The sequence below is a fragment of the Thermobia domestica genome, chromosome 3, assembly GCF_964235325.1.
Source record: "Thermobia domestica chromosome 3, izTheDome1.hap1.1, whole genome shotgun sequence".
Taxonomy (NCBI): Eukaryota; Metazoa; Arthropoda; class Insecta; order Zygentoma; family Lepismatidae; genus Thermobia; species Thermobia domestica.
The window spans coordinates 70,415,892-70,431,968 of record NC_137456.1 but is presented as its reverse complement, the minus strand read 5'-3'; the positions used below and the strand labels follow the sequence as shown (position 1 = coordinate 70,431,968).

The following is a 16,077-nucleotide window of genomic DNA, read 5'->3' as shown; positions in this document are numbered from 1 at the left end:
AAATTTTACGATGAATTTCAGCTGCCACGTGCAGCAGCCTTTTGAGCCAAATACGAGAATCAGATGAGAATTTAGATTAGATTTTGTTAACTAAATATAGAGGACTCAAAAGTTTTAGTGCAAGTTCCAAAATTAATTATAGTAGATTAACGTACAACATTACATAGATTTACTATTCGTACATATATAGACTGTTGCCAGTTCTTTTTAGGTAAATCAGATTTCTACAGTGAACCTTTTACTGGAAAAATTTGCAATGGAACATTATTTATGGAACCTGCATATTTGTATTATTTGACGTTTTAAAAACATATTGCAAAAGACCTGTTTAGTATTGTAATATGAAACACTTGAAGAGCAATCTTATCAATGAACTTGAAGATACTTACATTTCTTTCTTCAAATTCTTTGTTTAAAATATTATATTTAATGTCGAATTTTCGCTGGCATCCGTCATCATTTTTAAGACAGACAAAGAACAGTATTTTGAGAGGGGGTAGGAGTATGGGAATTAAATAAAACATCTCATTGCTCCACATAATACACATCTTAAAATTTTCTTCTTTAGTAATTGATGATAACGGTGAGTGTCAATAATGTTATTCCAGCTTCTGTCCAGAGTGTCCATGTTCAAATTTAAGTTTGATCCCCTTTGGTGCGAGAGTCTCAGCTTCGATTGTCGGCGAAGACACTCGGTCGGAAAGGTGTAAAAGTCTTTGTGGGTCAGCCATTCTAAGTGAGGTTTTCCTCAATGCCGGAATGGTACCTAACAAATGTCTCAGACCGCTTCTTTTTCTTCCTTTTCCAATTCTCTTTGTAATGTGCTTGCCGAGGGACGTCATCACTCGTACGTGACAGATTAAAGTGGCCATAGATCCCCAATATCCCAGAAATATAATTTCTAATTTTGGTCCCCACGTTCGAACAGTAAAAGCCTCGTATGCCTATCTTTCTGCGAATGATAAAAATGTTTTGATCACTTTATTAATGTTATTGTTTGAGTTTTAAATGTTTTGAAAATTCCAATGTTGGAACGTCGTTATATTTGACATTCTGGATATGTTCTTTCAGTCTAGTGATTGTGTTCCTCTTTATCATACCTATATATGTGTCTTGGCATGTGCATAAAATCATATTTAACGTCAGTTAAGCTATATAGATGACAAAGGATGAGATCTCCAAAATATTGCTACTCAAGCGGGTTGGTGAAGAAACTTTTATAACATTTTAAGTTTTTCTCGATGTCTTTTGAAAGCACTATTGCTGTATTAAAATTATGCCTTCTAAAAGCTTTTCATAATTTGTTTAAAACCGAATGAAATAAAGCTATTCCTGTCTCTTGCTTAGTATCATGGGTTCTAATAGTTTTGAGCGATATTGCGACTTGATATGATCATTTTTGCAAAATTTCAATCCTATAGCGATTTTCCTTTCCAATGTTTAGTTAATATATATATCTGCTGTACTGTCGCTATCAAGGAATTAAGGCTCTATGAAATAAATTCTTCCAAATGTTAGCTTTTGTTTTATTTGATTTCAGTTTTGCCGTTATTATTGGAACAAAGAATTAAGCTTCTGCTGAAGAAATATTTTCAGATGTTTGCATTTATCTTATTTGTATGTGCCGACTTCGTATGTATATATTGGGTGCCTGCTGAATCCTTCCGATAAACCTTGGTGTGGAATTTCTTTCCTATTCTATATATGGTCAGGTCCAGAAAATTTAAACTATTGCTACAACTGAGTATCACTTACATAAAAAAGTAACGTATCACATTCACAACATGGTAGTACTTTGTGTATGGTAATTTCGGAGATTTTAAAATTTCGGCTTAAATGATTCAGAATAACATTTGCCAAGAAAGAAGAGGTTAGGGGTTTCCCATAGCTAATCCATCAGTCTGTTTGAATATTTTGTCCGAGGATTGGGAAACGTTATTTTTCATAAATCACACCAAGAGGTTAAGTACTTCATTTATTTAAATTAAGAGGATTTTTTTTTATATATATATATATAAATAAAACCCGAGTACAGTCTATGTTAAAAGAAAGGGAGCTGAGGTGTACCTATCCTCCGCATCCAAAAACGCCAATCAGGATGAAAGAAGATATTCGGGATGCCAAATACAATGATATCCCAATATCGGGCATTTCAAAACAAACACCCGAAAGACTCAAAGTACAACATCCATAAAGTGAAATTGGTCAAAAATCTTCATCATTCGTAGAAAAACCAGCATACGAAACTTTTTTTTTTTTTTTTCATTCATTCGAACGAGTGAATCAAAATTAAATTTGGATATGAGCACTTTAGACAGAATTTGAAATAACATTAACACCTTCACCGACGCCATCAACTACTGAAGAAAAAGTAAGGTTTAAGATGTGTATTCTGTGGAGGAACAAAATGTTTTTATTTATTAGTATAAACATTTAATTTCCATACCCATCTCTCTTCCAAAATACTGTTTCTTACCTAAGTCTTGAAAAGACAAAAACCAGCGAAAATTCGACGCTAAGTATAATTATTTGAACGATCTAGAAGAAATTTGATGGTCAAAAATGAGTACCTTTGAATTTACTGACACCCTCCCCCCCAATTTTAGTAATTTTGGGAAACTCTCAATGATCTCTCCTCAAGCCTTATTTAGTTATTTATGTGTGTGTAACGAAGGAAAATATTTTGTGCGTAGATAGTAAGATTCTAACGTGTTTTGCTCGATATGCGATTTTTAGTTGTGCAAAAATTGATGTATGAAAAGTTTTATGCTTGTTCCTGAAGAGGTTATCGAAAGATTAAAGGTGAGAATGTCAGTATTCCTAGAATTTCTTAATATGCTTTTCTATCCGAATTTTGATTTTCCTTCTAGTCGTGTCTTCGTAAGTGACATTAGCCTTTACTCATGTAACTTGGTAGATCCCTGATAGTATTTCCTGTTGACTTTTTTCCGTAACGATGGGTGATTTTAAGGTATTTCTGGCTAGAATCTATTTCTTTCCTTCTTAACTGTTAAGTATGGCTCGATACTGTTTAAATATAAAATACATTTTCTCTGAACATACTTTGAGTAATTTTGTATGCTAAGTGAGTTCGTAGAGTTTTATATCAGAAAATTTGTTTTATTATTACAGTGATCGCGTGTGTGCTATTGTTAAGTACAATAATGCAGTTACATATGTGATAATTATCGATAGAAGCTATTTTAAGATTGCGTTGGCACTTGAGCAAATGTTGGTTTTGAATTCATAACTGTGGTTTTAAGATGTGTGAGATTTTTTGGTGTTGAAGTGAATGTGCTTCGTTAACCATTTTGTTAGTCTGTGGGATGGGCAGGGTTTGAAAAAACCCAACCCACCTGGACCCATGAGGGTTCTTCCGTTTTTTATTTTCGAAATATTTCAATCTCTTTGGGGTTAAAGTGTTAAAATGTGATGTATATTTCAAGATTGTCACTATCGCAACTTGCAACAATTTTCTGTTCACTACTGTTTTAAAATAATGGCCACCATTTTGAAATTTTACTTTGGATCGCTGAGAAAATCTATACAGCAAATTAAGAATGTCTCTTGCTTTTACCCTCAAAATTTCAATTTAAAAGTCCTAAAATTGCATCCTGTAGCGTGGATACCCGCTAGTTGAAAAATGGCTGCCATTTTGAAACTTTACGTTGGATCGCCGCCAAAACACATACGGGTGATTTTAGTGTCTCGTGCTTCTACTCTGAAAATTTCTATTGAAAAGACTTTGGAGCGTGGATAACCGCTATTAAAAAAGAAAATTAAAAAAAAAAAACACGCCATTTTGAAATTTTACGTTGGTATGTCACTAAAGTCTATTTAGGAAATTTAGTGTGTCTCGTGCTTGTACCCTGAAAATTTAAACTTGTACCGAAAGTTGTACCCTGTAATGTGTGTGTGGTATAGGCAAACAAACGAACAAATGTAGATAGAATCATCCCAGGAGCCTTAGTAACGTTCGCCTAATATCAAAACCAAATATATTAATTTAAAACAGAGATATAATTCATGTATTATAAAATAAATGTTTCAAAATGTCTTATATGGCAAATGTTTTCCAGTGTAAAGTAAATGGTTTCATTGTTGAAGTTCACTTCCGATACTTTGCGCGTTCAATTATGGGAATTTCCGTAGCACTAGCAAGAAGGTTCTTTCCCAAAAATGAATTTAAAACAATTAACAAAGAGATAATTCATATTTTATAAAGTAAATGTTTCAAAATGTCTTAAATGAAGTTAAATATCTTCCAGCTTAATATAAATAGTTTTATTGTTGAAGTATTCGCTTATGTTTTATGTTTTGTGCGTTCATTTGCGGGAATTTCCCGAGGACTTCTTTCACGACGGGTTTTCCCCTAAAATGCAGCTTTCTTTACTGTACATCGACACTTCCGCTAGTACGGAAATTTAAATTTAGCACTTGAAAGAGCAGCGTTACATAGTCTTCGGAACTCCGAGCATTAAGCTTCTTAAATTTGACAAAAATTTTTACGCTATTCCTGGTGTTGATTCTACAGAATGCTTATTTGAAGAGTAGCAACTAATGACGGAACTAAACTACTGTTCTTGGAAAACGAAATTTTACTGAACAATACTTGTGTTACCATCAAATGTATGAAATAATACTAATAGTTTTACTAATGTATTTACATATTTACTGGTGGTACAGGCACCTATGGCCTTAAACTCGTCATACGTATGAGGAATAACGTCCCCCGGCGTCGCCCAGTCGGCGAGCACACTATTCACGGAAAGTGTTTCCTAAAATATAAAATTGCATATTTTACTTCAAATAGGCTATAAACACAATCCATACACTAATTTTGTTCTGTAATTATCTCAGGTTAAGATAAGTTTTTTTTTTATTCATTCAGTGCATTCAGAACTTTATATAGGTCTAACGTTGAGTGTTGTATATTTTAACATGTAAGCATCTAATTCGCCCAAGGAAAGTCCAAAAGCTGATAAAAATAATTTTCAATGTGATTACCTTAGTTGTACCAATAATATACTAACAAAAAGCTCAAAATCCCAGTTGGGTTTTAAAGTGGGTTCTTTCAGCTGGATTCAACCCGAAAAAACCCGGCGGGTTTTTTGGGCTGGGCCCACTTCTGTAGACCCTGGGACTGGGTGACCTATTTCTGAAATTTTGAGTGAAACGGTGTATTCTGCTCATGTGTTCTGGATGGTCGTAAATGACGGGAACGGCTGGTGCATGTATTAAAATACGCTTCGTTTTTTTTTTGGGGGGGGGGGGAGACTTTACTTTCGAGTGCTGATAGATTAGAGAGAAGAAAATACGGCGATACTGAAAAATTAAATTCAAAATTTTAATGGGTTTATATGTTAAATGGAGCCATGGTACTTTTCTTTAAAACATGTATTTCCTGTAGCCCAGCTACATACAGAAAAAGCGTTTGAATGTCTGTCGTCTCGAAATGTACACTCGCCTAGAGGTCATACTATTCAACGTATCCGGACCAAATTTTAAACTTAATACTTTTTATATATATAAAATTATTGTGTGGTGGTCTATCAGATTTTCTTCTTACCTCCAAAAATAAGGGTAGTTTACTGAAAGATGAAAGTAAAGAAATGCTATATTCTTATAAACAGCTGTACAGGGCTCCTACTGGCCAGGGAAATTTTATAAAATATATTTTTTCTAACATTAATTGTACACATATTTTCAGTTAAGCCAGCCATTGATGATATAGAACGTTGCTCAGAATTTTAGGGGTTGTAAGTGGAATGTACGTGTGAGCAATTGATTATTATTTATCTCTATAGAATAAATGTTCCCATATATAAATATTCACCTATATTTATTCCTTATTTATATGTCAACGTCATCCGACACCTGTCATGAAAGGCAGGGAATTTCCTGCCAAAGGTCAGGGAGAAGTCAGGGAAATAGTTTTCTCCATACATCAGTACGAACCCTGCTCTAACGCCTTAGTTTATTTTTCATAATTCAGTATTTCATTAAGAAGAACTTATAAGTCATTAAATAAGTCATTTCTCAGGGAAAAAATCAAGAAAGTACTTTACTCTTGAAAGGAATCTGAAGAGGAATCTGCCACTTGAAAAAGTGTACTTTGACACAATAATCAGCCACTTTAGAAAACATATTTTGATATACCAATTATATCTCGGGATCTTGCAATCGTAATTACAAATTCTCTTAGTAACCGAGGGAGCATGTAAAACATTGAGATAAACTATGTTGAGGAGCTTGATTAATTAACGTATTTGTTTAGAAATAAACCTTAACAGACAATATTAGAGGCCGTGTTTTGTCTGTAATTCTGACTGACTTACGTTGCAGTGTGTAGACAATGTTTTCTATTAGTTCAATGAAAAAGTCTTAAATTTAGTATCGTTATCGAGTTTCTATTTAAATTCTCGTGCTTTTACAGTTTTTTTTAAAGGCTTTTAAGTTGTACTGTGCATAAGTACGAGAAGTCTTACAGCATGGCAATGTCCGTTCATATATTTATCGACAAGTATTAGAGCAAAAATAGCATGAAATACCGTGGAGCAATTTTAATGGAATCAATTCAGTGTCCCTTGAATAGGTTTCATCTCTTCCATTAACCCTGTATATAAACCGGAAATGTTACAAATTAACAATTTCCGGTTTCAGTGTTGATAATCATAAAACAGTAACGGTAATAAATAGCATAAATAGCAGGAAGCATTTTTAAGATTCGATTTAGTGTTACAAGACCCTGCCCATCTTTCTCTCTCCACTAAAACCGCAGGTGCTGGAAATTTACGGTCAATATTGATCTCCAGAAAGCAAAAACGATAAGAGATTTCTAAAGTGGCATTTTGATATGGATTCAGCGTTTAAGGAAAAGTTTCATCTCAACTTTAACTCTGTATTCAAACCAGAAGTGTTGAAAAACTAAGATTTTCAGTTTCAGCATGATCGGCACACTAAAAACAAAACAAAGAAAAACAAAAAGAAAAAGCAATAGATGGCAAGAGACAGTTTGTTTATTATGAATTCAGAACCGCAAAATTAGGTTCCATGTCTCACTTTATTTCTTTGAAAGGGGCAACAATGGCTAAGTAGTAGAGCGTTCATCTCTGGTGCATGGGGTTCTTGGTTTGATCCCAGCTAACGTTAAGTGAGCTTTGTGGTGGACAAACACCGTGCTCGTGGGTTTTCTCGGGGTTCTCCCGTTTCCTCCCACTTTCTTCATTTCACCATTTCATTCATTTCTCATTATCACCGTCTCCTTTAGCCTAACCGGCATAATCGTGGGACGTAAAACTTAGAGATTTCATTTTAGATTTCGTTTCATTTAATTTATTCCTTGTTGCCAAAGGAAGTGATAGAAATTACTACCACTTCAGGTTCCAATATTAACTCTTATAGAGCGAAAACAAAAATGGGAGGCGAAAAACAACTTTTAATATTGATGTAGAATCCCAAAAATACATAAGACTGCTTGAAAAGTATTGAGCCTTTTTCGGACAAGATGGCATTAGTCTTAAATCTCAGATTGTATAAGTCGTAGCTTTTCCGGCCAAACGTCGTTTGACAGCTGTCAGTTGAAGTTAGTAGAGGTGCAAAAAGCGTTCGAGTTCTAATATGTAAGGAATTGCGCCGTGAAGATGAGTGGACAAAACTGCACTACATTTTACAATTTTATTCCGATAATAGCACAAATGGTGCCCTGGCACGTGAAGCAATTTGTGCTGTTTATGAGAAAGGAGTTATCAGAAGCAACAGTCAAAATAAGGTTCAGTTGCTTTCATTCTGGAAATTTCGAAAACCAAAATGTTCTTCGCAGTAAGCTACCACTGCATGATATTCTGTCAAAAGTCGAACAAGACCGGGATATAAGTAATCGTAACCTTACCATTGACCTAAGCATCCATCACCAAAGACTGTTAAACCATAAATAAAAAAATAAAAAATAAAATAAAATAAAAATAAAATAAAATAAAAAAAAAACTGACTACAGAAAGAAACTCAATGATTGGGTGTCACATGATCCAACTCAAAAAGATTTACTCTTTCGATTTCTATCTGCGAATTCCTACTGAAGTAGAGCTCCTTCGTGGCTAAACGTTTAGCGTACGCGCCTTTGGCATGAAGACCTGGGTTCGATTCCCGGCGGAAGCTCATGTTCGGAATCTACGTTAATCAGTGTCGGAATCACGTCTCATGTAGCCTCGCTGCTGAAAGGGACGTTAAACTCAAAATCTACTCTACTCTACTCTCTACTGAAGTATGACGAACTCAAGCCATTTCTGAAGCGGTCGATCACGAGTGATGAAAAGTAGGTAACCGACGACAAGATTGTTGTCGAAAAAATAAGCTCCACTGTTGGTGCGAAGCCCACACTGAGGGCCACGAAGGTTATGCTGTGCGTTTGGTGGGATTGGAAGGGGGTTGGGCACCACGAGTTTCTGCCACGGTGGCTCAATGGTAGAGCTCCCACCTCTGATTCGTAAGTCTGGTCGTTCTCAGGCAATGTATACTTATAGTAGACTACAAGATTGTATCTGACACTATCTCCATTCGACCAGTCTTTTCATTTGGCATCGGTTTAGAAGGCAAAAATCTCAGAACGTTGAACTAAAGTTTCTTTTCATTTCATCTCGAACAACCGCGTGGAGTACTTAAGTCTTAACTAAAACTTGTTTAAGAAGTGAATCATGTGGATTGACTTCGTAATCAAAGAGCGCTTTTAGCTACATGTGAAGAATTTCTGTACTTCGCTATTGGGGTAATGAGGAAATCTCGATAAAAATTCTAAACAGTAATAGTTGGCATTCCTCAGTAAACATTCGTTTCTAGTAACTAAATAATATAACTAACGTTACAGTACCAATGTATTTATCCCAATGGTAAGATTTCAAGACTCCATCTGCTCTCATCCTTGATCGCTCAGTACACGAAGAACAGTGAAATCGCAGAACTCAACTAACAATATGATTTACTTATTGACTACTAACTCGACTGAAAGGGGGACAGTACCTGTCGGATGTTGCTGATTGTAATTTCGGACACTAAGTCTGCAATGGCTAATATACAATTGCACGAAAAATGGAAAGAAAAAATACAGTACTGTACTTTTAATCAAGTACACTATCCAATATGACAGCTTAAAATAGCTGATACACTATACTACAGTAAATTCAACATTTTTAGTTTAAAACCAGGTTTCACACTGAATCGACTGCTCCAGATTTTGTCTTTTGCTTTCAAAGTTCGTAAATCAAGGGATGAGTGTATACGTGCTGTGATTTCATTGTTCTTATAGTAATTAAGCTACGGCGGATGGTAGCAGGAACGGCTGTTGCAATTATGTTGCTGGGATAATTACATGTATGTTGCTGGGACTGTAAGGTTAGTTACATTATTTATCTAAGAACAATGTGCTGGGCTGTTTTTCATTCCATTCTTTTCTAGTCTTTAAACATTTGATCGTCTTGATAAGTATAGTTGTATATAGCACGCAATTTAGCAGACATTACACAACCAGCAGTTAATTTCTGCTCATGAGAAAGAAATCTTCGATATCTGAAATTAGAGCTGTTAAAAGTCTAGCTACATTGAGCCTTGAGCTCGGCTCTCTGCCATATTTTTTACTATGGTCTGTCTTAGGCCCATTATAAAAGTATTGTTTATATTGCATTCTGTTGATAACGGATGATTACTACCAACCTGATCAAAAAGTATCGAGTCTGATTAATTAATCTCTGTATTATTGACTGTTATGACTAAAAGTGACTCGAACACGGTTTATGGAATCAGGTGATCCGCACTTCAGTGTGAAGACATTAATCATATACAGTACATTAATCGTGTATATTTAAGTATTTTTACTTTGTGATCACCTTTGCTGTAAAACTTTGGTTAAGCTGAAAGAAAAACGTTTCAGTGTGTCTCATTCTTGTGATTTTACAATTGTACATCAACTTTTATGTAAATTAGAGTTGTGTATAATATAAGTGCGTTTATAGCAACAGTTGTCGATACAGTGAATGTTTGTGTATTTATTTCAACGAGAGACATTTGCTATGAGCATGTGTGTTTGCTGAGGACGCCGATTCAGAAGGGGACTAACTTCCCATTTGTGTAAGTACATTATTTTGGTATTCAGTTCTGACACTTTTTGATCAGGATGGCTTTTAATTATTTCTTGCTTTTTTGAAAAAAAAAAAATATGAAACTGCTTGGTGATCAGCTTAGCAGTTGGTGTAGCTTCTATTAGTAGTACAAGGTTGCCACAGATTTTATATTTCTTTTACCTTGGATTTTTGAGAAGATAATAATATAATAGTAACCTCACATATTAACAATATAACAGACTAATGGTGTGTATTGGAACATAGGAACTTCAAACAGTTCAAAAACAAAAAAATATTGGAAGTTTAAGCAAGAAGGTATTTTAAAGTATAATTATATAGAGAGACTTCATTGAATCTCTGGATTAATAAAATGAGAAGGAAGGCCTGGGTTCAAATTACGGCATCATGGAAGAAAATATTCGTTTTACGTCTTACACTTAGGCCTCTTAGGCTAAAAACGATGAAGGCTAATGAAAGTGAATGTTTATGAAATCATTGGTGGTATGAAAACGTGAGAGGAAACAGAACTCCGAAAAAACGTGTGGAGATGTTGTCCACTACAGACTTGCGTGACATGAGATCGAACCAGAAGCGAGCGCTCTACCGCAGCCCCCATGCCCTCAGCCAACATGTAAAACTAAATTTCGAAATTGGATCACAGCATTTCTATTTCGCTGAAGGAGCAGGTATATTGTTGAATAAATGTTCGTTTTACCCTCTCTCTTTAAACAATATGAAATGGGACGTTGAACTTTTCAGTTCATTTTCTTTTGAACAAATCGGGCTCTCGCGTAGCTAAATGATTAATGTGGTCACCGGTGCGAGAAACTCGGATTCGATTCTTGGTGGAATTGGTGTGTTTCGGATCCCATGCTAAACTGTAAATTCAAGTTTCACCTAACCTCGGTGCTGAACTCCAGAAACAGTAAACATGAACATTTTCCCAACAGATAACCATAGATATACAAATAATCGTATGAAGGAGTTCGTGGTATTACTTCATAACCCCTATGGTTAAGGATATTTATTGATAAATTGAAACTATGAAGAAATGGATTGACAGGCAAAGTTAAACTGAAATGTATCGTTCCGAATGAGGAGAGGCATGATGTGACTTTTGAATTGTTTTCGTTTATGTACAGAGCGTGATATAATACTAGCAATTATACGTCGCTGCTCGAAATCTTGTCCATTGTTCTTCAACACACTGAATTGTATAACCATAAGGTTAGTCCATATCTCTGATACGGAGTATTTTTTCTAAACATTTTCCAGGATTCTTGAGCTATGATTATATTTCACGAAAATCGTGAGTACTTATATCCTGTTCAGGGCTACTTATGTTACGATCCATGAATTCTGATGGCGGTCATTTTCTTTTCCAGTCCAATAATGAAATCACAGTGATACAGTTACACAAGACCTGTAACAAGGAACGTGGGCTCGTACAAGCAGAAATATCCGTAAACCAAAAATTGGAAAAATTGATATTTTCTCACCTTCCCTGGCACTGTATTCTGTTTTGTGGCAATCTTCATAATATTAATGTTCTGTTATGTTAAATTTACTTCATGCACAGATATATTGGTTGTATTTTATTAGTTTTTTTTCTTATATAGATTATGTACTTTTTTTAAAAAAAAAAAGATAGCAAATTCTAACCTTTCTTCCCTTTTTTTTGTTTTTCGTTTGTAGAAACGCCTCTGATAAAACACCTGAGACTGCACCAAAAAATGCTTCAACCCGAAAAAGAAATCGAAAGACCGAAAGTGTAGAAGCATCGGCTGAAAATGAAACACCACCTCTCAAATCACCGAAGTTGAATACTACACCATTCAGTTGTAAAGATTGTAATAAGGAATGTAAAAACTTTGCTGGTTTGAAAGCTCATGAGAGAAAGTGTTCTCGAGACTCTCTGAAGAGCAGCAGCAGTACACCATCTCAACAATCTCTTAAGAGCAGCAGAAGTACACCATCTCGACAATCTCTGAAGAACAGTAACAGTACACCATCTCAGAAGTCTCTCAAGAACAGCAACGGTATATCATCTCGACAGTCACTTAAGAACAGCAGCGATACACCATCTTTTGAGTGCGATATTTGTGATAAAAAGTGTATGAACCTTGCTGGTCTAAAATCACATAAACGAGTTTGTAGTCAGCGTGACCATTCAAAATCTCCTCGGGAAGGAAAGTCTGGATTTCTTTGTTCCTTGTGTAATAAATCTTTTAGTCAAAAACATATCTATGACTATCACATGGAATGTCATTCAGAAGAAGAATCATATGAATGTCCAATGTGTACAAAAAGGTTCCGTGAAGTGTCACAGCTTCATTGGCATTTCAAGTATGACTGTAAAGGGTTATCATAGAGATATATTAAACATACGCCTTTAGTATTGATTTTAGCCTTTAGTATCGGTTTCATATTTTGCTTTGTGAACTGTATTTTTCTTAATTGTAATTAAAGTAGTGAAAAGTTCCAGTTGTTAACCATTTAGATGTGAATAATGCTTTGAAGTAGTATCTTAAATGTTCTACTTAATCGTGTATTGTCATAAACTAAACAATGTGACATCTTTATTAAATCATTTTTGTTTTTGTTTTTGTTTTGTTTTGTATTCTGTCTGTGCTTTATTTATTTTATTTTAGCTCTGATGATGAACGCAATCAATGTGTTTGAAACGTAAATTAAAATAAAATGAATAAGCACGGATGGAAAAAAATGTAATTACAGATATCTTGGTGAAACTTATGTGGAATATATAATATGTTTCAGTAAATATGGACTTCGATTTGTGTTCTAATTTTTATTTCATTTTCATTCTCACGTAATAGTTGTATTACTTGTCCTATATTAAACAACATATAACTGAAAAATGAAAACAAGATTGTTGCCAAAGTTTTTGTAGTCAATTCCTTTCTATCAAATATAAGTTTTATGTACATTTTGTGTTTTAATTTTTTAATCTTAATTCCTGGCTTGAACTTCATTATCTAAATGTAAATGAACTAAAGAAAAGTCTATTAATAATATGTGGTCCACCGGAAAGCGCACAGGGATAGAGCTCTTTGCTCCTTTGGTTTATTATTGAGCCATTATAGCTCTCCCGAGAAGTAAGTATATAAAGCTAAGAGTCATAATGATCGTAGCACAAATTTTGCGTATGGAATCAAGATATACAGTTCTGTTAAAAAGAAAGAAAAACATCTTTCCAGTAACGTTTGTAGAGACAGTTTACACATCAATCATACACACTCAGATATTTTAATAGTAATTTGTACGGGTATATACATGGGCAAAAGACTAAATATTCTGGTTGCATGCAAATGAGAGAATGCAAGTAAAACACGTATACGTCTATTCAGTGATCGACGAATTCTGTTGAAATTGCAATATTTAAAACTATTTTGCTGCAGACGTTATCGGTAACAATGGGATTTTAAGAGAAGACAGGAGTCAAAAAACATGAAAAAAAAAAGGAGTTAACAAAAATTACAACACAGAATTATAGGTACTACTACCTATATTATTTACAAAGAAAACGCTATAACCATTTTTCAAAAATGCTTTCTTCTGCGTATGTCCCCCCCTTTTTTTTAACGCCTATTGTTGATTTACTTTCAAGTTCATCCATGCTACGGGTGAAGTGTGAGCGAAGTAGTTGAAAATATTCCAGCAGCAATACAGGCTTCCAATTGTGAGAACGTCAAAGATACGTATAATACAAGCGTATTGATACTCAACGTGTGCATAATCGAAAAAGAAATGGTCGGTCACGTTTTTTAGAAGTAATTTCATTGAACATAAAGTATGTTCAGTGAGTTTCACTATTTCTGACAATATGTTCTTATATATATATATATATATATATATATATATATATATATATATATATATATATATATATATATATATATATATATATATATATCCGGAACGAGTTGAGATTCAAAGCTTACATAAAAACTTAGTAACGAAAAGAAAAAAAATTGGGACACATTTAGATATTAACACTTAATAAAATGCAGCTTACGTGACTAATACAACGCTGGATCACTTATAGCATGTAGACAGCTTCTTTCGCCACGGAATTGAGGCATGTAACACGTAACTGATTTCCAGAGAAATAGCGGACCATTCTTCCTGGAATGCAGCAATCATTTGCGTCAGTGATGATGGAGAAAGAAATTGTGCTAGACTTTACTCGGAAACTGACGTTAGATATTCAGCATTGTTGAAGTCGGGGGATTAAGCGGACCAGGGACGTAATGAAATTTATCCTGATGCTCTTTCAACCATGCTTGGACAGGTCTAGCTGTTTGCATTGACATATTGTCATTTGCGAAGACAGTTGTTGCACTATAGAATGGATTCATCTGTCAACTGAAATGTTAATGTAATCACTGGTAGTAATGTTCCTTTGAGACTAATGATAGGACCAACGAAATATCATATACGTTTTGTTCACACTACCGCCATGTTTAATAGAAGGAAGTAGGCAGTCCGGAATATTGCCTTTTGGCATCCACTACATAAACCTGGCCTTTTGAAAACAAGAAGGATGACTCCTCGGAGAATATTACTGTCTTCCAATCATCGGCGGTCCCTGTTTGATGTTCTGTGTGCCGTCTTTTTTGCTTGCCCAACAAAATCGCAAATGCTGAGGCTATAAAGCTCACATTGAACTGTGGCTGTAGAAACAGGCCGTTCCAGATGTTGATTGAGTTCTGTAGCCATTGAGTCATTGTGCTGCATTAGTTCTATGGTTTTTGGTTAAAAACGTCTTCAATGTTCGGTGCTCGCTCTCGCCTGGACTTGGCTTCAGTCTATTATTTCTCTTTTCATAGTCTTGTCACGAGTTCACATGCAATCGTCAACACTCATATTTTCGATACTCCTAGTATAGTGGCAGTCTTGGATACACCTGCTCCAGCGAAGGCTGGCCGCATATTAACCAGAGAACAGAACAACCAATCTGAGGTAAAATACAGTACTGTGAGCAATGCGACAACAAAGTCTCATACCGCATTCACTCGAACACGTGCTAGACAAAAGTCTCTCCAACGTTGTGATTGAGATACACCGCCAAGGCATTCAGGGCCAAGGCATCTCTTCGCATCCCCTCTTGCCTTTTTTCTGTTTCTAGTCCAGTACGGTACATTTAGGTTTTAACCCGGAATTTTATAATAAGCTGAAAATTGGTGGAAAGGCTCAGAATGTTGTTCTAAACAACAAACTCAGATTCGAAAAAAAAAAAAAAAAAAAAAAATCATGCTTGAGGAAACCGAGATGTGATATCGTCAAAATGGCCACCGACATAATTTACCCATTAAATTTTAAAATTTCGTATATTCTCACTATTTTAAGAGAAATTTCATTACTTCATTCGACAGAAAATACATTAGGTATTATTTGTAACGACCATTTGCCATACACTATCATAGTTTCAAATATGGGAGCTCCTCCGTGGCTAAGCGGTTAGCGTACGCGCCTTTGGCGCGGAAGACCTGTGTTCGATTCCCGGCGGGAGCTCATGTGGTTCGGATTCCACGTTAATCAGTAGGTCCACGTCTCATATAGCCTCGCTGCTGAAAAGGGACGTTAAACTCAAAATCAACTCAAGTTTCAAATATGGCTCCTTAAAGTGAAACGAATGCGCATTCTCAATTTGTGTTTTAAGATTTAACTGTCCGTAACATTGACACGAATTAATATACGGGAAAATGCCCTGAAATAATCGTTATTTACCATTTCAAGAGTTTTCCAATGAGGCCAAAGCCACTATTGAATCTCTAACGGAGGTAATCAGTTTTAAGTAGAGCTACATGTGATCGATAACTCTCAAATACGAGACCTTCACAATCACAATTCTGTAGGTGGTAGTAAACAATATTTGTATTGCCATTAGCATCTACAAAATTTGGGATAGTTTCTGCTATATTTCTACCATAAGTAAATGTGA

At 35.1% G+C, this 16,077-nt stretch overlaps 1 protein-coding gene across 4 annotated transcripts in view; it reads left to right on the top strand.

The window, feature by feature from the left end:
• Nucleotides 1-16,077, top strand: part of LOC145680489 (uncharacterized) — a 92,878-nt gene that overhangs the window by 13,269 nt on the left and 63,532 nt on the right. The window contains exon 4 of one of the 4 annotated variants that reach the window (XM_081751069.1): nt 11,808-13,059. The exons of the other annotated variants lie outside the window; for them this stretch is intronic. Coding sequence (XP_081607195.1) covers nt 11,808-12,483 — 676 coding nt within the window. The 3' untranslated portion in view covers nt 12,484-13,059. Of the gene's footprint in view, nt 1-11,807; nt 13,060-16,077 lie in introns of those variants that run through there. 4 annotated transcript variants of the gene reach the window in all.